This window comes from Carettochelys insculpta, chromosome 3 (genome assembly GCF_033958435.1).
Source record: "Carettochelys insculpta isolate YL-2023 chromosome 3, ASM3395843v1, whole genome shotgun sequence".
In the NCBI taxonomy this organism is placed as follows: domain Eukaryota; kingdom Metazoa; phylum Chordata; order Testudines; family Carettochelyidae; genus Carettochelys; species Carettochelys insculpta.
Genome location: NC_134139.1, coordinates 145,030,316 through 145,056,226, shown reverse-complemented (window position 1 = coordinate 145,056,226; position 25,911 = coordinate 145,030,316). Strand labels below are relative to the sequence as shown.

Genomic DNA, 25,911 nt, shown 5'->3' with positions numbered 1-25,911 from the left:
TTACTTACGGTTGCAATGCTGGTTGAGAGTTCCAAATAATAGAATGCCAGATATGAAAGAGTTTAATATTCAGAAGACTTAGATACTATGTTGCAGCTCTGCCAGATTGTAGGTTAATTTTTGTAAAAGCCACAGAAATCCTCATATGTAACATTATACAAAATGACAAAGTAGCTTTTTACAATTAAATTAAAACCAATTGAATTAAATTAAATTAAAATTAAAAATCACACTTCAAACACTGCTTTTATGTAGATGTACTCTAAGTGGGGAGAGGGAGCATACATCATATAGAATTTAATATACTGAGCTGCACAATCAACAGGGTCCTTTCTGAATCAGAGAATCTGATTGTGTTAGAAAATGTGTTGATTCCTATTCCCTAATGTGATATTGAACACGCACTGGCGTTCAGGATGGAAAGTTACGGCCATGATTAATAACAGGTCACCTGGTTATTAACCATGACAGTCACTGTCCACAATGAATTCTACGTCATGTTTAACCTCATTTATGAATACATTCTAATATGATGCAGTTTACAAGAGTAGAAATGCTCTTTTCTATTATTTGCCCCCATTGTAGATTTTGCAGTTTTTGTACAACCATGATGCAATCGTTGCAAGAAAGCTTGTATGAGAAAAACGACAAAATCGGGTAGACCTGTTAAGGCAGTATTTCAGATACCTTTCTCTGCCACTTACACCAGTCTAAAGATGATTGTGGTGGGTGTGGGGAAAACAATACCTAAGTGTTCTTAAATAGTGGAATAAATTTAAAATTCAAAGATAACACGATATTGAAAAGGGAACAAACAAAACATGTTACAGCATGTCTAGACTGCAATATAACACTTGTGCCCAGCTCATGCTGCTCTAGAACAATCCAGCTGCATGTAGATGTCCAGGCACTGGTTTGAGCCTAGATGTCTCCACTGAACTTCTATAGCTCCGCAACCTGAGAGAGCTGATAGGCCAGCCACAGGTGTATTATTGCAGTGCAGATGTATACCCTGTGTGTTTAACCCCAACATGCTTATGTGAGGAATGACTTTATTTTAAACCAGAATTAAAAAGCTTTTTCTTAAAAAGAAAAAAAAATCTTGTAAATAAAGACTTGTAGGTATTATAGGAAAAGAAAATTGTTCCTGTGTATGAGGTCTTCTGATAGATATCCTTCATCAACTTGAAAAATAAGCAACATTTGTTTTTGGGCACATATAAATGTGGCATTTTAAAACAAAACGTTATCATTAATTGCGAATGATCATAAAGATCAAGTAGTGTGAAAAAATAACCGTCTCTCTTGAAAATGGTTACATTTTATAAATATTTATAATTAATAAGTTTTTAAGAAGGCAACAGTTGAAATCATTGGTACACTAGTGCCAATAAAAAGAGATAAAACAATTAGGCAACTTCTCTATAAAAACAGTTACTGACTGCATAATGCATCACCAGCCACCACAAACCTCTTAAGGAGCCATTATGGACTTCTCAACCCTTCTTCTGAATACTGGCAAATAAACCCATTTTCAGACAAGCACACTTCTGGCATACTTAATATCCTACTGTACATGGAAAGACATTTTCTTGGTACTCACACAAGTACCACAATAATTGCTGAAAGGATAACCCAGTCAGAACCAGAAATGCTTATTTTTGGCAGGTCATGACCCTCATCTTCAAGGTATGAGGACAAGAACCAGGAATGTAAAAAAAAAAAAATCCTGAAGAGCAAGGCTTTGTCAGTCTACACATTTGGCCTATTGCTACCCCTGCCATCTCCTCTCCTACACACTTGCCCAGGAATCCTGTAAAGCTGAACATGCTAGAAGCATGAAATTGTACTGTGATATTCTACAAGGTTTCGTGAGAGTGATAAACTAGCCAGAATGAGGTTGATTTATATTTATTTATAGTGCCCTACTTCAAGAAGCTTTTTCTTCTGTATTTCTGATAAATCAAGTTAATGATTTGCCTGCACCTGCCATCTCAGAACTTGATCTGCCATGAGACACATATTAATTATTTATGTCCCTAATACCATATTATGTTGGCAGAACTGACACAAGGACAGATTTTAAACATACAAAGCATAAATATGCTGTGAAGCAGATTGCTCTATTGATGCAAAATCCCAACAGGGGGCATTTAAATACCATGAAAGTGGCTTTACCATTGCAATCTGTTGTTTCAATGTTTTCCCTCCTTGATTGGCCTCATCACACTCTGGAAAGCAAACACCAGCATACAACAGAACAAAACAAAATTGGGAAGAAAAAGTGGAATATTCATTTTATTCATAACAGAAAAATAAATCAGTTAACTATTATTAGATAAATCATGATGGAAGTATGCAAAATAGCTCCAGAATACATATGTGGAAAACAGAACACTTCTGCCTTTATTTGAATACTCCAATCCAAAATAATGAGGATAAAGTCTTAACTAGTTACTGAGTGGTCTTAGCCCCCACAGATACCCCATATCTTACAGGAAATGCTCAGCATCTTGCAGTATGTGTTAAAACAGTCTTACTCACAAACATGTAAAGCAAGGTGTGTCTTCTCCTGGAATCCCAGGAGTTTAAAAAACTTTCTTTGCAGCATGCCTGTTTACGTATGGAGTTGTCCTTTGACAATCTCATGGCTTTCTTATTTCTTAATTGTTTGCAGTGTAGCTGCTGCTGTGCTGGTTCCAGGATTTTAAAGAGAGGCAAGGTAGCTAGGGTACACTCAGAAGCTGTCAATTCCATCAACAGAGATTGGTCCAATAAAAGATATTACCCCACTTTTCTTGTCTCTCAATTGTTTAAAGTTAATTATTGAAAAACGCCAGCCTATACAAACAGGATTTCTTCCACTATTTTCAGCACAAATGCTTCTCCTAAGCACTGCAGGACATACAAATTGTGTGACTGGATCAGACCCACAGAACAGCTAGTCCAGCATGCTATCTCCAAAAGTGGACAGCAGCAGAGACTTCAGAGGTACAAGTCGTCCTGTGGCACCTTATACACTAACAGATATTTTGGAGCGTAAGCTTTCGTGGGCAAAGACCTGCTTCATCAGAGGCATCTTCACGGCTCTTTGTCCACAGAAGCTTATGCTCCAAAATATCTGTTAATCTATAGGTGCCACAGGACTTCTTGTTGTTTGTGGAGACACAGACTAACACGGCCACCTCTATGATACTTGTCAACACTGCAGAGATTGGCACAAAACAAATTAGAAAAACATGGGCTAAGTAGCATTCCGCATTTGGTCTCCTCTTAACCCTGTATTTAGAGATTAGTTTACAATCTAAATCATGGGGTTTAATAACTTCAGCCACAATGCACGGTAGCATAAATTAGCGTAATTGTGTATTGCATAGTTATCCTTACATCTGTATGATCTTTCTAAATTGTGCTAAGTTTTTGGGCATGGGGTATTCTGTGCAAATTTTGAGGGCACCTAAGGAAACAGATTACATCAACATCACCGAATGGGCAGAGTTCCCAATATGTGTTAATATAGGCTCAGATATACAGTATAAAAAGGATCCCATAATATTAATTTTCTCAGTCATATCCCTAGGCAGAGTACTGGGTGGCTGCTGTAGTAGTGGTGCTTATGCAAAGATGAATAGCTCATCTTTACCTCCACTGCCCACACATATACTATACACAAATCCTCTCCGATATGCTCTCAGCACTATGGAAACTAAAGGGATCAACGACAACTAAAGAGTGGGAGGCCCACTCCAAAACTGGAAACAGAGCAAGGTTATTTCTTCCACATGAAATGCATTTGGTGATTTCAGTCCAATTACAAGTAGATGTGTCTGCAACACAGAAACTGCCACCAATTCTATACAGCACTAATTTGCCTGTCAATCCTAGTTGACAGTCTCATAAGAAGTACTGAACGGCCACAAGGACTGTACTACCCCATAGATATGGGCCTGCCAAGTCAGGATTGAGGCACCGAGGAAAGGCTAGGAAGGACTGCGTGGGGAAGTTTATACTGTGATAACCAGACAAACATGAGCTTTGCAAACAAAATTTCAGACTCCAGGGCTGTTAATCCAGCAGCTCACATAAGCCTTATATTCACTGGCAAGCTTCATTTTATAATTGCAAGACTATTTCTTTGAAGTTATCATGAAAATTGTTGTGAACTTTAACCAATGCATTATCGTTTTCTTTCTGTTTTCCTTAGGGTGCAGGCATGTAAATGTCAGGGATTTTTATCCCTCGGGCATTATCGTCCCCGTGGGCCAGGGGAAACAAGCCTTTGGCCATTAAACATCAATACAGGTACATAAAAAAATCTAAAGTTACATAGGCTGCCATTCAGCAGCCCCTGCAACGGTCACTCTGAGTCAGTTGGTTTCCCTGGTAACCTGAACTCATAAATAATTCATGACTGAAGGTTCAAAATGGAGCCTTCTGATTGGCCCCAGGTAAAACCTTCCAGTACCTTTGGCCGAGAGGAGGACCTATTTGAAAACACCTGCACAGAACCTACAGTATGTAAATCATGTAATGAATATTTATGAGATGCCTCTATAAATTCAGGAGCCGCAGCCCATTCGGCGGCCCTGAGGGACACAGGCTAGACCCTGTTGCCTCACACGGAGAAGCATGGCCACCTAGTGGCGTCCGCTGAACTCCGAGGCCGGGCTTACCTAGCTGAAGAGAGCTTGAAATCACTGTGGTGTCTGCCCCTCAGGCGGCGCCAGCCCAAGAGCTGAAATCACTGCAGTGCCTGCCCTTCACGCGGCACCAGTTGGGAGCTGAGAAACACCGCAGCCTCGGCTTACCTCAGGAGCCCACCAGCGAAGAAGAGGCGCCAGCGCCCCAGTGCACCTCAACGTTAGCCAGCAGCGCATTGCGTTGGGGAGCACCAAGCGGGTCCTTTGGCCAAGTCACTGGGTGGCGAACTGGCCCCCACTCCGGTGGGGGTACTGCGTGCCCGGTGACGAAACCGGGGACCAGCCGTCGATACCACCAACTCTCCCCAGCATCTGCGTCTGCTGTGTCTGCTCGGACCATCCCATCAGATAAGACTTACTTACCTGGACGAGACCTTCATTCACCGGACTAGACACGTAACCTATTTACTGGCCCGTGGCACAACCCGGGACCTTTTACTACATCAGACACTTTATTTAAACAAAACACTTTACCTTTGGGTACCGGGTCCCCCTAACAGGGGGGTAGGGGTCGCACCTCTGCCATGCCCTTTCCAGGGCCAGGGAAGGGCTGTACCCGGGGCTTGACCCTTAGGCCGGGCTTGAACACCCAAAGCTGTACACTTCAATTAATAGTTTATAGTTTAGATCAGTTATTTAGTTGTACAATTAGTTACTTGAAACTTAATAAGTTTTAATTACCACTGTGCAGGTGGGTTGTCATGGTGAAGGCATAGCCTCCCGGTCCCCGAGTAGATCCTGCACCCTACCTATCCCATAATCTCTGAGCATTAGCTGGGTGGGGCCGTGGCAAACACCCAGTTAGTAGGGGGGCCTCAGAGGCAGAGCCTTAAGGTCCCCAATAGGCCGGAGTAGCGACCCGGCCTGAGCGTACAGGGGAAGGAGTAGCGCCCTTCCCTCGCTCAGAGCTAAACTATTAAGACTACCTTTATCTCTTACCTCAAAAGTCTATTCTTAACCTTTTTACTTTGCCTTCCAGTTAAATAAAGTATATTATACAGGTTGCCTCTATGGAATTTTCACTGTTGCTAGCAAGTGTATCGGCCACTATTATTATGAACTGTCTTATGTGTTTATTTTATACGTGTTGCTGTTTGTTTGCCTGTTGCTGGCTTTGCTAATAAATAGATTATTAGGTTCACCCTAAGCCTCCTCCTTGTCTCACCTTCGCCCCTGGAGCTAGCCACTGCCTGACAGGGGGGTTACACCTCAAAGTGGGAGGTTACGTGCATAACCCCTGGTCCTCTCGCTGGTGGGGAGTGGGGCGGTCTGCAGAGGGGCGGGGAGGTCTAACATCGCAGGGCCTCCGCCGTCTCTCCTATACACCTTAGGTCCTCGAGGATCCTGACGACAGGGGAGCCTCGCAATCCGGTCACGCTAACCGGGCGGCTCAGAGCGAGCTGTAAGAGGTTAACAATTCCCCATGACAGTAAAGAGTACCTACTTGCTTGATATGCAGTTGGATTTAATATGGAAATAATGTCTATGCAACACACGTAAGGCTGCTGGAAAACAAGAGTTTACATTTTGCAGTTCTAGTCATCCGATGACCTCAGCCAACTCCGTGACTATATAGTTCTTAATTAGAATTCACTGTAGTAAATACTTTATACCCTCTGCAAACAACCAGTTTTTTCATTTTCCACATAAAACACGTAAGTTATTATCAATCACTGCTCCATTAAGAGAACTGACTTCTTTTCTCTTAGTGATGAAGAGGTCATCATTATGGGCATCCCAGCTTTCCCAGTGACATAAGTCACTCTCAGAACTCCCGTCTTGTAAGGTATGCCTGTCTGAACACACTTCTCTGTCATCGGCTTTGCTCTTTCAAAACCAGAAATCCAACAAACAGCAGAGCTAAAATAATAATCACATATGTTGAGATTTTGCATCCTCTGTGGCTCTTTCCAGAAATCATCCCAATGCAAACGATTCTTACATTTCTTGTATTTTATCCGAAGATTAACTTGAGAGGAATTTTCAATTAATGTGTCTGAGTTCTTCACATCTTCAAATAGGCAACCTGTAAAAAAAGAAGAAAGAGCCCCCCAGATGGTGAGCTTCAGTTTGGACAGAAAAAAACATAGACTCCTGCAATTCAGTGTTGCCCTTATTATCACTTCACAGAAAAGTACATGCATCCAAAGCTGGGCAGCATTTTTTCCCAAAGAAATGATCGTCTAAATTCTGAAGATGGTTCTAATGTTTATCAAACTCTTCTATTTAGGCAAATCTTGTACAAAGCAGGCCACATGAGGTATCCATTAAAAACTTACAGACTGCTAAGTATTAGTATCCTGTTTAAATCCACGTATCATCTTTGCATATGAAGTTGGCTATGGGTTTGTATCTCAAACATGTTACTTTCTTGGGTGATGCCCCAGGACAAATATGCATCTAAAATAGCCAGCTTGCTTGATGACTCATTAAGGACAATCAGCTCACCAAGTCAGACTCTCCCCAAGAAGTTTCAGAAAGTTTTATGGCAATGTCTATCCCAGGATTAAGCCAGATATGTGAGGACACATGATGAATCTCCATCTTTTGCCAGTAACTTTCCAGACCCTTCAGCTGAAAGCATAAAAAGAGACTTGACATCCTTTCTTTGTCTTCAATCCTGCCCCACATGTCTGGACATGATTTCTAACAAAAGGAAGCTTTGGACAATGGACTGATGACTCCCAATCAGCTTATGTGAACCAGAGAGATTTACTTTAAGATAGCAGATTTAACATCACTGCTATTATCCTGACCTGCCAACTCAACAATGGTCCTATAGATGCTTCCTTTAAACAATTAATAACTCCCCTCTTTTCTTTTTGTATTAATAAACCTTCAGTTTTTAGTTACCAAAGGGCTAGCTACAAGTGCAGTAATTTGGTAAGATATCTCTACCTATCTATATAGACTTGAGGAGTATGAGTGGCTGATCATGGGTATTCGACAAACCTCACATATGATGAATCTGGTTTTCAGTACCCTCTGATCATAAAGATCAGATGTCTGGGTGGTGATGGGGCTGGAATGTCTAAGGGGATTGTATTTTGAGGCTTCTTATTCCCCAGAGGGGTGATACAGGAGCTTATCTTAGTAAGTCATTAGGTGACCTCTACTGTTAGAATAACCACCAGTTTTAGGGTGTGTCTGTCTTATTTTTATCAATCTGTCTTGAATGTGGCATTCTCAGTTGTGACGCCCAAAATAGGCATGGTCCACAACGTACATACATACATTTACTTTTTACAGAAAAATCCTGGGAGGAGAAAATCTATGTGATAAACACTGCATGGAAATCAATCCACCTCCTTCCTTTTGATGTGCAGGACTAATGACAAATACAGGAGAAACAGGGCATCTGAGCTGCCAAATACAAAGAGACCAAGGTTTTGTCAGGGGAAATTGGCCCACCCTATTGGGTCATCTGACAGTGTTGGCTCTCTCTCCGTGTTCTTTTCAGCCTCCCTCAGAACGGCTAGCACATATTCGAAGACAATTAAAATGTGAACTTAAACAGTTTGGAACAAAGTATAAGCAAGTGGATCTCCCAGAGCAAGCAAAACAACTGACTATTAACCTGGAGAAGTTAATACTTTGCCTATCAAAAACGGTAGCTCAAAAAATGCACTGAAGCCTCTATGGAAAGATGAAAGTGCCAACAGGGCATTTAGCATATTGCTGAAAACATCTAGGGAACAGAACTGATGCCTCATAAAAACACAGCAAGAAGATTCATTAGACACATGCTGACCTTTTTCCTCCATGCTCTCTGCAACTCCAATGGATCAACTACACAAGCAATTACAGGCCTAATAAAGCCAGCATTATCTTGGGTTTGTAAACTATGAGACCACATGTATGTGGATTTCACGCTGATCTTTAATCATCAGACTGTTTGACAATGTATTTAAAGAATGTACTAAATATGATGAAGCAACAGGAATTGAATTTCAAATGAAACAATCTATATCAAATGAGTATTCAAAATATAGAGATGGACAGCATAAGAGAATTCTTTCTGATCAGATGACCAAAGGAATAAACTCAAAGTTTGCTAGAGAAGATGCAGAATGCTCAGTGTCTTGAGACACCTTTTGAGGATTTGTCTGAAAATTGTTCTAAGAAAAGGATTTACATCAATAATAACCTGAATATTGACAAAGAATAGTCTAAAACTATTAAATTTCTTGGCTACAGTGGAAAAAATAATGTGAATCCCAATATTTCAACTGCTCAGCAGCAAACTGATGTTGGCAATAATTACAATAGGACCCCCTCAGAAAGTTCCACATCCTCATAGGCTTTATGACACGGGAGAGCTGGGGAGAATTTGAAATGTCTGTTCTGTGGAAAACACTGCATTAAACATAGTTTTGCATTAGAATACAAGTTAAAAGTACAAATTATTCGATGAAATAAAACTGTTTGAAAGATTCTAGGCAGATAGCTGACCCACTACCAACCTGTTGGTCTAAGAGGACATCGACCCTGGGAAACCTGTGTATCTATTAGGTTTCTTTCAACAGTTTTACTGCATCCACATGCTTTTCTGGAACATTTTGACTCTGTCAAGTCAGCATTTCCCAATTTAAAAAACCCAAACATTTTGTTGGAAATTTTTTAAACAGTTCTAGGGTCTTCACAAAGACTGGAAAATACTAGCAATGGAAAACATTAATGCACTAAGCTAATGACTCTATCTCCCAAAGACATTAAATGCCAGGAAACTCTGCAAAACTCTCAGTAACTTCACCTGAGTAGCTCTAGCAGAAAAAGGGAAAGTGGAGAAACAAGGAGGAGAAGCCATAACTATTCCACCACCACAGCATCAAAATGTGAGACAGATTTCTCTCTTGTATTAATACAGGATATTTTTATCTTTCAGTACGGAGTGCTGTGATATGTGATACATAACAACTGACGTGTTTAGTTAATTTGGCCATTTTATTCCTCAGAGAAGATTACATATGTGATGGACTCCCACTGGGGTTCTGCCTGAAACTGGGATACAACTGAACCCCCCAATCCACCAGCCTGGGCCTCCTCTCACACTGTGCCACTGTGATGAGCTGAAGACTTGCTCCGGTCCTACACTTCCACCGGCATTTGCATAGGTGGGAACACAACCATGTGCGGTTACATGGAGGTTCCCTGCCTAACCACTGCACGAACCAACCACAGAAGGGCAACTCTAAGCTCCCCAGGCACACACCGTTTCTGGAGCATAACCCCTCCGCCCCCACCCCCTCCAAAATACCATCTTGTGCTGCACATAAACTCATAGAACTACCCCACCCCCGACGTGGGGGGGAATCTGCAACAGCCTTTGCCCCTTGAGATAACATTTTCAGGGACTTCAGCCCAAATTGACTTGTTTGGGTGAAGCAAAAACAAATTTATTACCTACAAAAGGTAGATTTTAAGTGATTATAAGGGATCACAAACAGCTCAAAGTAGACTACCTAGTAATCAAACAATAAACTAAAGAGCAAACTAAGGTACTGAAAAGGTAGGATATGAATTTGCAAATTCTCATCCTGGCCGACAATACAAAACAACCTGCAGCTTCTTACAGGGAAACTGCACTGTCTTTACAGCTTGTAATCAGCAGGTCTCTCATACATGGGCTAGAAATCCTTTTGGCTTGGGTCTAGCACTTCCCCCAAATCAGTCTTTGGTCCTCAGATGTTTCTAGGGGAATCTCCTTGGAAGAGAAGAACAACAGATGATGTCACTCCGTGCCCAATACAGCTTTAGCATATGGCAGGAACCCTTTGTTTCAAAACTTGGTTCCTAGATCGGTTTGTAGAAAAATACTGACATCCCGAGATGGAGTCCAGAGACATATGGCCAAGTTGCATATGCCCTTGCAGTGTTGCAGCAGCCACTCTTTATGGGATGGCCAAAATGCCTATATAGGAATGTTAAGTAATTCTCACTGTACACTTAGGGTACGTCTACACTAGCAAGTACATTAAAAGTGAGGCTGAAAGACAGCCGTCTTTCAAAATAACCCATGGACCATCTACACACACTCCATGATCTTTTGAAAGTAACTTTGAAAGAATGGGTCCGTTCTGTCGAAGCTGGTCCTCCGTTCCCATGGTCGGAAGTGTGCTTCCCTTCAAAAGACTATTTAGAGAAACAGCAAGTGTAGACACTCTGTGGACAGCTATTTTGAAGGAGGGAGCCCTCCATGGCACCAATCAGCTGGCAGGTGGCGGCTGTGCTCACAGCACAAGTGGAACTCTATGGCTCGCGTCCAGCTGCGTTTAAGGAAGCAGGCTCCCGCAAAGCCTCAGGCAGGAAGCTGAGAGTGTGCAGGCAGCAGGGAGTCCATGCTGCTGCAGAGCCTGCTGCCAGCTGTGAGGCCCCAGCCAGCCCACCCTGCTCTCTGGCAACATGGCCAACACCCTGAACCCCTGCCCACACCAGCCTCCCCCCTCCAACGACACTGGGGAGTCTTCCCAGGAAGGGAGCCAGGCCCTGATGGGCCAGGCCCCCTCATGGACTCACACCAAGCAGCGGGACCTCCTCACCCTCTGGGCAGACAAGTAGGTCCTGCACCAGACGGGGGTCCGGTACCTCAACGTCATGCCATTCAAGCGCCTGTCCAAGGGCCTCACCGGCCGGGCTCACCACACCCACACCCTGCACCAGGTGAGGTCCAAGGTCAAGGAGCTCCAGCAGCACCCACCAGCTGCCCCTACTTTAAAGAACTGGACTGCCTTCTTGGGCGCAAGGAGGTGGGACCCCGGCCGTTGTCCTTGATACAGCGGAACCAGAAACCGAGTTGGAGCCTGAGAAGGGGACCAAGGGGGAGGAATGTCTTAGACCAGTGGCTGGCAGCAGGTGCCCATGGAAGCTTCAGGCCATCAGCAATGATGAGGACTCGAGCAAGGGGGCCCTCGTCATCGATGTCCTGTCTGGCTCATCCAGCTGGGCCCCCTCTGACCGCGCCTTGCCCGAGCTGCTGAAGGGACCCAGAGGCATGTGCCACGCATGCCGGTAGCTGCGGAGCTCAGGGAGAAGCACTTGTCCCGCCTGGGGCGGCTGCAGCCCACGCGCAAGCCCATCAGCCTCGGTACACATGCAGGCTGGATGGCCCTGCTCCTGCGGAGCGCCAACACACAGCACTCAGCACCTCACAGGCAGGACAGCACCATGGGCTGTCTGGCCATGCAGGGACTGGGAGGGGGAGGAGGGGAGCTAACACTCGCAACACCTAGATGTGGAACACCAGGATGCGGTCCCTGCAGGGCCACTGGGACAGGGAGACAGGAAGTTTCACAGTGGCCGTTGCTTGGGACTAATGGCCTGTTCCTCTTCCCTCTTCTGTCTCCAGATATCCAGCAGTCGGCAGCTGGACCAGTCTCGTCACAGTCCTGGGGAGCCTGACCACTGAGGATGAGCAGACTGGACCCGACTGGGGACAGTGCAGGGCCACAGCTGGGTTGTCTGCTGGTGACACCAGGGTGGGGAGGAGGAGGCAGTGGCGGTGAGGGATGCAGCTTACACACGGCAGCCTGACAGGACCTGACAGGTGTGCTGCAGGAGTGGCCTGCCATGGAGTGGCAGGCCTGGGAGCGGGTAGCAGCCAACCTAGATTCCCCTGCCCACTCCCCATTCCCCTCCCTCTCCGACCTCTTCCCCAGCCCTATCCCCCTTCCCACTCCACCCCCACACTGCCCCCCCCCCGCCACAAGCCCAACCTCGCGTCCCTGGTCCCACCCCACCTCCCCCTGGCTAGCCTTGTGCAGCCAGCCCACACACTGCTCGCCAGAGCCGGCCAGATATAGGCCCCGCCCCCCATGAGACTGTGGGGACCACACCCCAGTCATGCCCCTACGACCCCATGCCACTGGCCCTGACCTGGCCCCAATAGGGCGCCCGGACACAGGGGCCAGGGGAAGGGGCAGGCACAGGCATTCTGGCCCTTGACCCCTGTCAATAGGTAAAACCTCCATGGCTCACAGGGCACCAGCCCGGGGGCACTAAGTCCCGTACATAGTTCCTCCCAGCCTGCCGTTAGCTGTTCCCCATCCCGCTTGTAAAGAGTTCCCTTGCCCATTCAGAGGCAGACGGTTACGTTTAAGTAAACAGTTTATTCAGTTTTACCCCTGTCCCCTGTGCATGTGTGGGGATGGCGGTGTGTGTGTGTGTGTGTGTGTGTGTGCACGCGCACATGCACAGGGTTGGGGGATCACTGTGGCCCCTGCTCAAAGGCCTGGCACAGGGCCTCCAGTACCCACAGCCTGTCCTGTTGGGCCTGGCAGCACAGAGAGGCAGGGGGCTGTTTGTACCTGGAGCCTGCCCTGGTGGCCCACCCCTGCACGAAGGGTGCATGCTTCACCTTCACCAAGTTGTGCGGGGTGCAGCAGGCCCCAACCACTCCTGGGATGCTGTGGAGGCCCACCTCCAGCCTGGTGTGGAGGCATCTAAAGTGCCCCTCCAGGTGGCTGAACACTTGCCTGACCGTATTGCAGGCCCAGTTCTGCTGCTCGTTAAAAATGTCTTGGCTAGGCTGTGTGGGCCCTGTCTATAACCTCATTAGCCAGGCCTGCAGGGGGTAGGCCATATCTGCCATGATGCAGGGCAGCATTGTGGTGTCCTCAACAGGGGAGCTCCTGCTACGGGATGAAGACCCCCTTGGCCATGTGGCATCCCAGCCCTGAGTTCTGGAACACCCTGGCACTGTGGGTGCAGCTGGACTGGCCCATGTAGATGTCCTGCGAGTGACTGATGACCACCTGCAAGAATACGGAGTAGTAGCCCCTGTGGTTTAAATAGGTTCTGCTGCTGTGCTCAGGGGCCCAGGTGGCAATGTGCAGGCCACCCAGGGCCCCAAAGCAGTTCAGGAAGACCAACTCTGTGAAGCCCTGGATGGCATTGGATGTGGATCAGCTGCCTCAGGAGCACCTTGTTGATGGCCCAGATGACCTGCAGGGTGTGGAGGGGGGCTGTACTCGTGAGTGTGGGGATGTGGGAGGGTATGCCTGCCCATCCCTGCCCTTTTCCCCTTCAGGGCAGGCCTCCCTGGGGCCCCCACCTCTTGCCCCCTGTGTGCCTGCCTATCCTGTCCCTGATGGGGGCTGCTCCCCAGTCCCTGATGGTGCCCCTTGCTGGGGTGTGCCCTGCCCCCCACATGTGGTTTGTGTGTAACACAGGCATGGCTGACCTCATTGAGGACAGCCCCAATGGTGGCTCTGCCCACCCCAAACTGGTGGCCAATAGATTGGTGACTATCTGGGGTGGCCACCCTTTCCTGGAGGGGAGCGCTAGCCTCAAGAAGCTGTCACAGTGCTAGAGGAGTGGGGTGAGCCTTGGGAGGTCATCAAGTCCAGTCCCCTTCCCTCTTGGCAGGCCCAAGCACCAGCCCCCACCTTTTTTTAAAATCTATTTACTCCAGAACCCTAAATAGCCCTCTCAAGGATTGAACTCACAACCCTAGGTTTAGCAGGCCAATGCTCAAACCACAGAGCTAGCCCTCCCCTCAAAGTAGTAAATATAGGAAATCATAAAACTAGCTAACAATTAAGTACAGTATTTAAAAAAAAATTAGATAGAATGCATATAAATTAAAAATTAAAATGTTTGAAATTATATGAGTTCAAGGCAAAGACAATAAAATGCAATAATAGTAAGCTAGCAAAAACAAATCATATCCACCCTCTATTTTTCCAATGACAGGAGGAATTATACCTTTAAATATATCTGCATTATAATCATTTATATTTACTCATGCACCTTAGCGGCATTAAGATATCAGGAGAGTCAATGTTGGAGTTTTCTTCAAGCGCCTCAAACTAGAAAAGTGAAGTGAGGGGTGTGTGAAGATAGTTTGTGGGAGGTCTTGCCCCATTTATCATCCTATTGTCTTTCTGAGCCACAGATGATTAGCCTTATCAGGTATCATCACAGATAATTTCCCCAAAGCCTACAAACACGATATTTCATGCATTCCTTATCAGTACCTGGTCTAGGCTGATGATCCTGTCAGTGAACCAAATTTGGTAATAAATCCTGGTCACATGACACCTAAGGCAATTGCTGGGCCTTCTAATGTTGTTCATACTTCAGCTGGGTGACAATATACACTTTACATATATATATTTAAAAATGTTAGCAATACAGGTTTGCTTAGGAAGGAATAGATGCCCATTCAGTTTAATGTTAAACCTTCTTGAAACTTTTGGACAATGCTTTGTTTTGTACAGTGGTTTTCATAGAAGCTGTACGTCGAAACCTTCACGGAATTAAAGAATACAAGTGTCTTTATTAAGGTTACTAGAAAATAGTGGAGTAAGCACATTCTGCAGTGAACAAATTAAGTCTCAGATCACAGGTCCTACAGCCACCACCCAAAGAGGAATAGATGAGGGAGAAAAGCTATTTTTAAAGAAAAAGTTTGAAAAGCAGCAGAGACTCAATGAGTCTCAGAAATAAAAGAAGGCTCTTCCAGAAGGTAGAAGCTGCTGGGAAAAAAGCCTCTTTATACAATATTATCATTTTGGATAGAACAGATAGAGAGGATGTCTGGTGTTAGACGAGCACAGGCAAAGCTCAAACTAGATGTGTTTTAAATGTATTAATCCTCCTCCACTCCAAGATCTTTGTGTTTAGAGAAGACAGGCAATTCTACAGAGTTGACAGTAGATATACGAGAAAAGGAAAAGTTAAGGGCCAAAGATGATGCCAAAAAATCAAGCAGTGGAAGCAAAGGGGATGTCTGAACTGAGGGAGATAAAGAAAATGGAGTTTAGAGAATTCTGCTCTTTGCTAAGAAAAGGACAATCAGTTCTCTCTTTGAGGCAATCCTCTTTAGGAAGCAGAGATTAAGCCATGTGCTTATTTCATCATAACACAAAAACAAAGTGTCAAAAGCTGAGTTTCAGTATATAATTATGGGGATCACAAGCTTTCAAACTGTTCCTACTACATATTCACTACCAAGCGAGAGACAATAAACTCTTTCATATACGGCAGCCCCTGGACTGTGAGGTTGCAGGATATTCCAATATTCTAGATAATAGAGAGGTATACCTAGCAATGCATAACACTGATGAAAAACAAGATTAGATATTAAGAAACAAACAAAAATGTATGCCGAATAGAGTATTTACTATCAAAAATAGTATTGTACACTGTAAACTTATGCTGTATTTGCTGTATTTAGAGATCCTCGCAGATTCGGGATCTCTAAAGGAAAAGGACTACACCTTTTTCTGGCAGGGTAAAGCCCAAGAAGAACCCAGAGAGCATGGTGTTGGCTTTGCTGTCAGAAACACCCTTCTACAAATGGTGGATTTAGTCATGGGTGAATCAGAAAGACTTCTTCGGATCACACTTCAAACTTGTGCCGGTCCCGTCCACCTGATCAGAGCTTATGCTCCAACCCTGTGCGCCACACCAGAAGTAAAAGACAAGTTCTATGATGTGCTTAGTGCTGCTGTAGCGCAAATACCTGCTTGTGAACAACTGTACATCTTGGGTGACTTCAATGCAAGAGTTGGAGCTGATTGGGCCTCATGGCCTTCCTGCTTAGGACACTTCGGTGTGGGAAAAATGAATGAAAATGGACAGCGTCTCCTTAAACTGTGCACGTACCACAATCTCTGCATCACAAACACCTTCTTCCAAACGAAGCCACAGCACAGAGTGTCGTGGAGACACCCACGCTCGAAGCACTGGCATCAACTAGATGTGGTCATCACTAGGTGTAATAACCTCAAAAACATCCTTCTGACACGCAGCTATCATAGTGCTGACTGTGATACAGATCACTCGCTAGTTTGCTCCAAGCTCAAGCTGAGACCCAAGAAGCTGTACCGCTCTAAACCTGCTGGAAGGCCCCGCACTGATGCCAGAAAGACGGCAAACTCGGAGAAAGCTGAAAAGTTCAGAGACACCCTCCAGAAAAATCTGCGCAGAGGCCCTGGGAGCACCGATGCGACATCCAAATGGCAACATCTGAGTGATACAGTTTACAACACGGCCTTGTTGGTGTTTGGAAGAAGAGCTAGAAACACAAACGACTGGTTCGAAGCCAACTCCGATGAGATGATTCCAGTCATTGAAAAGAAGCGCGCTGCATTCCTGGAGTACAAAGGCTCACCGAGCCAGAGTACCCAGCAAGCACGTAGAGAGGCCAGAAGAACAGTACAGAAGACAGCCAGGCGCTGTGCCAACAACCACTGGCTCCAGCTATGCAGCAGCATCCAGACCTGTGCCGACTTTGGTAATCTCAGAGGAATGTACGAGGGTATGAGGAAGGCATTAGGACCCACCCAGAACAAGATGGCACCTCTGAAATCCAAATCTGGTGAAGTCATTGCTGACAAAGCCAAACAGATGGAGTGCTGGGTTGAGCACTACTCCGAGCTGTACACACGCGAGAACGTTGTGGTTGACGCAGCCCTCGATGCCGTCGAGCTCCTGCCAGTAATGGACGAACTGGATCAAGAACCGACTGTGGACAAACTGAAGAGAGCCATCGACAGCATTGCAGCAGGAAAGGCCCCTGGTCAGGATGGTATACCACCAGAGGTAATCAAATGTGCCACAGACACACTCCTGGAACCCCTACATGAGCTACTGTGCCTGTGCTGGAAAGAGGGTGAGGTTCCACAGGATATGCACGACGCTAACATTGTAACATTGTATAAGAACAAAGGAGACAGAAGCGACTGCAACAACTACCGTGGAATCTCCCTCCTAAGCGTCACTGGTAAACTGTTCGCTCGCGTCATCCTTGGCAGACTCCAGAAGATTGCTGAGAGGGTGTACCCCAAATTGCAGTGTGGATTCCGCGCAGAGGGGTCTACCGTTGACATGGTCTTCTCTCTAAGGCAGCTGCAGGAGAAGTGCAGGGAGCAGAGAAAGCCACTCTACATAGCCTTCATCGACCTGACCAAGGCCTATGACTTGGTCAGCAGGGATGGTCTGTTCAAACTGCTCCACAAGATAGGCTGTCCTCCACGTTTACTCAAGATGATCCAGTCATTCCACGAAGACATGAGAGGAACCATCCAATATGACGGCGCATTATCGGATGCTTTCAGAATCAGGAGCAGTGTCAAACAAGGATGTGTGCTTGCTCCGACATTGTTCGGGATCTTCTTCGCACTCCTCCTGAAGCATGCCTTTGGATCTTCAACAGAGGGCATCTTGTTGCACACAAGATCTGATGGGAAACTGTTTAACCTTGCAAGGCTGAAAGCTAAGTCTAAGGTGCGAGAAGTCCTCATCAGAGACATGCTGTTCGCAGACGATGCTGCTGTAGTGTCTCACACAGAAGACCAGCTTCAAAAACTGCTGGATCAGTTCTCCAAAGCGTGCAAGGACTTTGGGCTTACCATGAGCCTAAAGAAGACAAACGTTCTCGGTCAGGATGTTGCTGAATCCCCATCAATCAGCATTGACAACTATACGTTAGAGGTCGTCCACGAGTTCATTTACCTTGGGTCCACCATCACTGACACCCTGTCGTTGGACACTGAGCTAAATAAGAGGATCGGAAAAGCAGCCACAACTCTGTCCAGACTCAGCAAGAGAGTGTGGAATAACAACAAGCTGTACACTCACACCAAAATGCAAGTCTACAGAGCCTGCATCCTCAGCACCCTCCTTTATGGCAGCGAGACTTGGACCCTGTATGCCCGCCAGGAAAAGAGGCTGAACGTCTTCCACTTGCGCTGCCTCAGGCGCATCCTTGGAATATCATGGAAGGACAGAGTGACCAACACCGCCATCCTTGAGCAAGCTGGAATCCCAACCATGAACACCCTCCTCAGGCAGCGTCGGCTCCGCTGGCTTGGCCATGTCCACAGGATGAATGGTGGAAGGATTCCAAAAGACATCCTGTATGGTGAGCTAGCCCCTGGCAAAAGACCTCCCGGACGCCCCCAGTTGCGCTACAAAGATGTCCGCAAGAGAGACCTCGGAGAGGTAGACATCGAGCTGGACAACTGGGAAGAACTAGCGGACGACTGCAGCAGATGGAGGCAGGGGTTACACAAGGGCCTTCAGAAGGGCGACATGAAGATCAGACAGCTAGCAGAGAAGAAGCGAGCGCATAGAAAGCACAATAAGGACTTGCCAGACATCCACTACATCTGCAAGAGATGCAGCAAGGACTGTCACTCTTGTGTGGGTCTTCATAGTCACAATAGCCGCTGTAAATGATGTCCTCAATTGAAACTTTAAAGGGCGCGATCCATAGTCTATGCAGACTGAAGGATGCCTCCTATATTTGCTGTATTTATTCGTATTTACTTTCACTATAGTATACTTTTGAAAAACATGACCAAACTTTACTTACTGTTAAAATGCCAGTTATTTGAGAGTTCTGGATGATAGAATGCTGGATGTGAAAGAGTTTACTGCAATATATATAATGGATTGTATACTTTCAAAGGTTAGGGGGACAGAATTTTCAACACCTGTGTGTTTCATACCAACAAAATATATTTATTCATTATCACCTTCCAGCTGGAAATGTATTTAAGGTCTCTCACATTTAACTACCTCTTTAAAGTTAAAGCCGAACTTTTGCTTACAGGCGAGAACTTAATCCTGTCTGATTTATCACAACGCTTGTGCTCTGTTTGCACTGGCAGAAGATCAAGGTAGACCAGGAAGTAGGAGCAGCAAACTGTCTGCATCTTGTCCAGGCAACGTCTCCTCAAATAACTGCTTCTGGCATGTGTGTGTCTCACCCAAGTCCAGAGTTTCGAAATCCTGTCTTTTTGAACACTTTAAGCAGAGAACGAAGGGACTGGAAAATATTCCCTTCAATCTTCCATTATAAGTGCCTGGTACCGCCACACATGCAACATTTTTACTATTCGTTTCGTGCACCACTACCAGTAATAAAGCAATTGTTGCTTCATTACAACCACAATTAGTTTGCAATGTTCATTACTCTTGGTGGTCACTCGATAACGAGTAGGACGTCTTCATGTCCCCCTCCTACTGGCGAGCCTGTTGATGGCTGATCAGCCCAATTCTGGAACTGCAGATCTGATCACAGAAGGGGCAGTTTTTGATGCTCTTTTTTTCTCTTCTGCCTCTTCATGTCTGCACTGTGGCAGGATCTTTTAAATTGTACCACCCCTTCATGGATTACTGTCCTCCACTGGGGATGGTCTTAGACATGGGTCTCCCAAACGTCAACACCAACACTGCACTTTTTCATGTGTGCCTTCAGCGTGTCCTCACCTTGCTGTTGGCAACGACTAACTATGCTATCCAGAGTCAGAGCAGCAGCTGCCTGGTGAGTTAGCCTCCATCTGCCTGAGTTACATATTGACTCCCAACCTTGGAGAACAAAGTCTATCCAGGTACAATCCACAATTCATGTTCTGGAAATGCATTTGGAAAAGCAATATAACAGCTCTGAATAAATATTATTTAGCTGCTAAACTTGAACATATGCGCTCTTCATTCTGTCTCCAGTGAATGCAGGGCCCCATAAAAAAAAGACAATTGCCTTTATTAAGTCGGGGTGGGAAATAAGACGGCAGCAGTTCACAGACAACAGGAGCTGCACGTGCCCATACCTACAGAGGTGCTGGTAAATACAGAATCAGCAGCCTGCCAGGGGCTAACCCTGGTGAACCAGATCAGGCCCATGAGACAGTATTTGTCCACCACTGGACCAAGTGCTCTTTGGCAGTTATTTATGACCCCAGTATCCATAAAACTACTTTCTTGTGGTCTGCACCTTGGCACTTGTGCATTCCAGTGAGCTTGAGAACTGTGTCAGAAGACACTAACTCCTCACAGGATTACCCAAAATGCACAGATTGAAGGCCAGGCCCAGTGGATAAGACCCTGGGGGCTAGGGAATAAAAGCCAACAACCTGTCACAACATAACAGCCATTCTAGTAAACAGCACGATGGGGATGGCAGAGCTTTGCTCATACCCCGTGCAACGTGTAGTGGCTTGGGAAGGATTCAGATCTGTGAAACTGATTTTTAAAAGTGCACAGACCTTTCTAGAACAGAACAGAACCATGTGAAAGAAGTTGGGCATATTTGATACTAGGACAGCAATACAGCAGTAATCAACTACATAACTATATTAACAACGGGATTACTTTCCTTAGCACAGACTCCTGATAGCATGCAGAGCTCTGATCCAAACTACACCAGCAACAGAGAGATGCTTTAAATTGTGCTGAATGCATTCTCTAAACCCTGAGGAGAATACCAGTAAGTTGTGTTTGGCCTTGCTATGCCCCCTATGCTCCCCTGTGCCAGAGAAGAGGCAAGGAGGAGACAGGAGTGCTCGGACATTCACTTTTCACAGCTGATGAATCACAGACACAAATTACAAATGTCTGAAGAGAGCTGCTCCAGATTTATCTTCAGATTGGGACGTTTCAAGGCATACTTTGAACACAACGCACGGATGATTCAGGCTCCAAGTATATATCAGAATAGACCAGAAAAGTTCTTTACATAATTATTTTTTCCATGGCACTTCCTTCTGGCCGAAGCAAACTTTAAAAGGAGATTAGAAATGTTCTTGTTCATTCTGTAGACAATCTTCATGCCCTCTGGAAGCTTGCCATCAATGAGCTGAAGGGTTGCAGTGATGAAGACATGTAAAACGTAAACAAACAACCCCATGGGAAATAGAAGAGGAGATTTCAACTGTAATTCAGTTTCTTTTAAGTATAATTTTAACCTGGTAAGTATCAGAGAGGTAGCTGAGTTAGTCTGTATCTTCAAAAACAACAAGAAGGGCTGTGGCACCTTAGAGACATAGATATTTTACAGCATAAGCTTCTGTGGGCAAAGACCTGCTTCATCAGATGCCTGACAAAGCAGGTCTTTGCCCACAGAAGCTTATGCTCCAAAATATCTGTTAGTCTCTAAGCTGCCACAGGACTTCTTGTTGTTTTTAACCTGATAGCGTCCTTTAAAAACTGCATGAAATAAGTCAGTCATACATACATGCGTTCATCCTATTTCTCTGAACAGCATTAATTTCTCATATGTATTGGGCTACACTAGGCTGCTTGTACTTGCAGTGTAACAGACATAAATGTGAAACAGTGAGCAAATCCTTTGAAATTCCAGGCTGTGCTTATTGCTAACATCAGAGCAGCACGCTGAGGCATGACCCACTTTTAGAAGGAAAGATGACAAGAGCAGGCTAAAGGATCAACAAAATATTAGTTTCTACCATTGTCCTCCATCAGCTGTGTGCTTGTGCAGCTGCTCAGGAAAAACTGACAGAGCACCCACAGCTAGGTTGTATATGAAAATCAGCTCGCAAGCCACTCTTGGCACCTGTGTCGGGGGTTGTTGACCCCTAGATTAGAGGGAACATTGGTTTCTACTGGCTTTTATTTTACATCAAGACAACGAATGTCTCTTCAGCAGCAGACTGCTTAAAATGTAAACATTTTAGGAGATGAAGAAAAGTGGTTTTTAAAAATCCAAATTTAAATAGCTAAAAGCCATAACAACTTTATTTTGACTCACTCCCAGACTCCATCTTTGGCCTGCTCCCATTTTCTTTCTTTAGCAATCCTTATTCCTGGTTACCTTTGTTAGACTTATCTACAAACCAAGGATAATAGACGGAACTTGGTACTAATGTTGCGTTGCAATTATCGATTTTTGAATTTAAGATTTTCCTGATCAAAACCAGATGCTGTTTGCTTTACCTGTGGCAAATACTGTTATGAACTGCAACCTTCAGCTACTCATGCAAACTTAAGCAGCACTTACTGTCTACAAGAAATTATTTAAACTGCTGTAGAGAAAAAAGTTTGCCTGAGGGCATTCGTGTGGGTAGTCTGAAAAGATATCTTTAACTAAGACTGCTGAGTCCCAGCAGTTCCAAGCCAAGTATCTTGTGCTTTGCATCCTTCTTCACCTTCTGTTTCAGTTGCCTCACAGGACAGATACCAAAACAGAAATGTATCTCCTTTATGAGGGCTGTTTCGGAGAGAGGAAACATTGCAGCTGTGCATCTGCTGTGGTATTTAACTCTGGTCTTAATGGCATTTCAACACGCACTGGAGAACAAAAGACTAGACCTGGTTCAATCTTTTTAGAAGAAATGGACAAAATGAGGACAGATTTTGTAAATTCAACCCATGGATCTAAATCCATGGAGACTCGGGGTCAATGTAATGGAGCTGTGTCTGCCACATCTTTTTTGTGGTTTCAGCTGCCACTTATACTGAAGTGGGAACCCGTGTTCCTTTCCTTCCATATGACGGATTTAGGTTGTAATTCCTCCTGCAATTCACTGTAATCACCTGAATAAAGGCCAAGGCCACACCTCCAGAAGCACTTATGTCAGCAAAACTTTTGGTGAACAGGATTGTGAATCCCTTCCCTGTTACAACTTAAGTTTTGTAGACATTAGCAGTTACATGCCCAGAGGCATGTCAGAGAGAGAGAGATGGTTTCCTGCTGCGATGTTGTCTGATTAAAATACAACCACATAGATCAACTGCTGCAACCACTGTTACATACAGTACAACACCCATTAACTAACCCCCAGTTAACCAGCAGGGTGGTGTGGGATAAAACCAAATGTTGGATAACCGGAGGAGAAGGAGAAATAATCACTTCCCCAGGCTTGCGGCAGCCATCACCCCACCACGGGCAGCCGGCAGTCAGCTCTGTGGCAGCTCACCCTGGGGAGGTAGCCCCAGGCAGCTGGCCCTGTGGCAGCCAGCATCCCTCTTTGGGTAACTAACAGCTGGCAGTCCACTCAAGGGAGCCAGCCCTGGGTAGCTGGCCTCATGCAGAAGCCAGCCCTAGGCAGCCAGCTGCCGCTCCCGCTTCCCATTAGCCAACATTTCCGGTTATCCCACCATCCGTCGGTCCGGTTTAGGTTGGATAATCAGCGTCTTACCATATTCACCACAAATCTTGTACCAAGTGTGATATCTATGTAAAGGTTATAATTTGCTGGTTATGATTATGCCATTTGTTTGCATGTATCATTTTTGTATTTGAAGTCATGAGTTCTGGCTCATGCTTGTATTTCAAACGTTTGCTTCTGAGAGACACCAACAGGACGCTTGCCCAATATATTGTTAAAGGGGCTATTCAAACTGACAGGCCTATCAAGAAATACTTGACTGACAGTGGGCCTTGGCAAATGCCAACTGATACTTGTGAATATTAACTAGCACGTGGCCAGTGGCTTCCATCTGCAAAGAGCTGAGGCATGCAAGGACAGGTGATTTGCTCATGTGACAAACTACATTTTGTTACTCTATGTTTCCACAGCACGAACAATGGGAATCCCTCCACACACCAGAAGATATAAATGGCTCTGGGAACTCCACCATTTTATCACTTTCTGGCTCCACCCTCTTGACAGTGGACTCACACAATGCAAGCATTGTAAGGCTGTGTCTACATGGCAAAGTTATCTCCGAATAACAGCAGTTATTTCAAAATAACTTTGGCAGCATCCACACGCTATTTCAAAATAAAATTAAAATAGCAGGTGCATTATTTCAATTCTGGCAAACCTCATTCCATTAAGAATAACTCCTATTTCAGATTCCCTATTTCAAAATAGCTGCTTTTAAGACATGGAATAGCGCTATTTCAAATAAGCCATAATGGGCTACAATGGCTTTGTTTCAAAATAGCGCTATGGACCTGGAATTGTTATTTCCAAACACATTTTGTATGTGGATGTGTTATTTTAAAATACAATATTGAGAAACAGCTATTTTGCAATATCAAAGGTAGACAAATCAGAAAAAAAATGATCAAGGTGAGCAAATCAGAGAGTCATTCTGTTAATGACTTAAGAGTTTGCGTGTTACTGAAGAAAAATTTTCACACCACTCTTGAAAGGGAGATGGCCGAACTATCTTTTATATTCAAATTTGGCACATTAACACGTGGTTTGAACCGGAATTAGAATTTTCTGAGTCACTATAAGGGCTCGTTTGCATACTTGGCTTAATTTAATTCTTGACCTCCCCAAAACCCCTTCTACCCCTCTGCTCTCTGATTTGCTCACCTTGATCATTTTTTTCTGATTTGCCCACCTTGATTACTGTTTTTGGTTCTCTGTGCCTTAAATATTGAGTCTGTTCTGGTCTGGCTGTGGTCTGAAGAAGTGGGTCTGTCCCACGAAAGCTCACCTAATCAATTATTTTGTTAGTCTTTAAAGTGCTGCTTGACTGCTTTTTTGTTTTATAAATAGAAGGGAGACATGAAGACATCCTACTCATTATTAAGTGACAGCCAAGATGATCTACTACCCAGAACCCCAACATGTTTTAAAATCTTTCAAACCCCTTCTGCAGGGAATGTGCCTCCTGCCCCAGAGCCCACTTCTGCAAGAACTAAATTTAGACCCATAAGTAGTACAAGTTCTCTGTATTTAATCCCAATACGGAAACTGAGACCCTTCATAGCAATATCTCAGTGAGCGTGGACTATGCTTGTTATCAATGCTTTCTCTGTAAAACTAAAATATCTCACCTTGTTGGGGCTGACAGTCTTGGTTCTGATTGAAGGTTATCATTTAAAATACCACTCATAAAATAAAGTGCATGCGGGTAGCTTGCAGAACACTGCAAATGTACAATGGTATCCTCAAACACTCAAGGATTAAGCACATGGCGTTCTGACTGCCTTTTCTGGAATGTCCCTAGGGGATGGTTTAATGATCTAAGCATCAGATGTGCAAACCACAGGTTTAAATTCCAGCAGGGTCAAATCAGGTCTCACTTCCTCGCAAGTAGATTAACAGTGCGTGATGGCTGTTACGTGTGGGGGTCACAGAAGAAGTCGAAAACCAATGTGCCATAAATTCTATACGGACATTAGAGATCCCACTCACTTTTTGTAAAAGATGCAGGCTTGCCCAGGCAGTTACTTATTTGCAAGACTGCTAATTTCCAGCCCAGATGTGGGTGCCCCTTAGTGGTACCACGTGCATGTACATTGTGAAGTATTCTGAGATTCTACGGGTGAAAACTGATATCTAAATGCAGTTTATAGTCACTGTATTCTTCAAGTATGCTTCACAACAACTAGTCATCCCACAAAAAACAATCCTCCTCCTTCAACGTCCAACTCCAGTACTTCTTAGGGTTCAGGGACTTCTTCACCATCGCAGCAAGCTCAGTTCCCTGGCAATTTCTGCACACCCCAACTATCTCTACCAGATCTTGACAGTGACAGGGAGGGACTGGAGGCACAGAG

General features: G+C 45.0%; 1 protein-coding gene across 1 annotated transcript in view; it reads right to left on the bottom strand.

Annotated features, from left to right (window-relative positions):
• Positions 1 to 2,292: 2,292 nt before the first annotated feature.
• UBE3D (ubiquitin protein ligase E3D) overlaps positions 2,293 to 25,911 on the bottom strand; it is a 135,435-nt gene continuing 111,816 nt past the window's right edge. Inside the window, exon 10 of the mRNA XM_074990973.1 lies at positions 2,293 to 6,726. Coding sequence (XP_074847074.1) covers positions 6,706 to 6,726 — 21 coding nt within the window. The 3' untranslated portion in view covers positions 2,293 to 6,705. The remainder of the gene's footprint in view (positions 6,727 to 25,911) is intronic.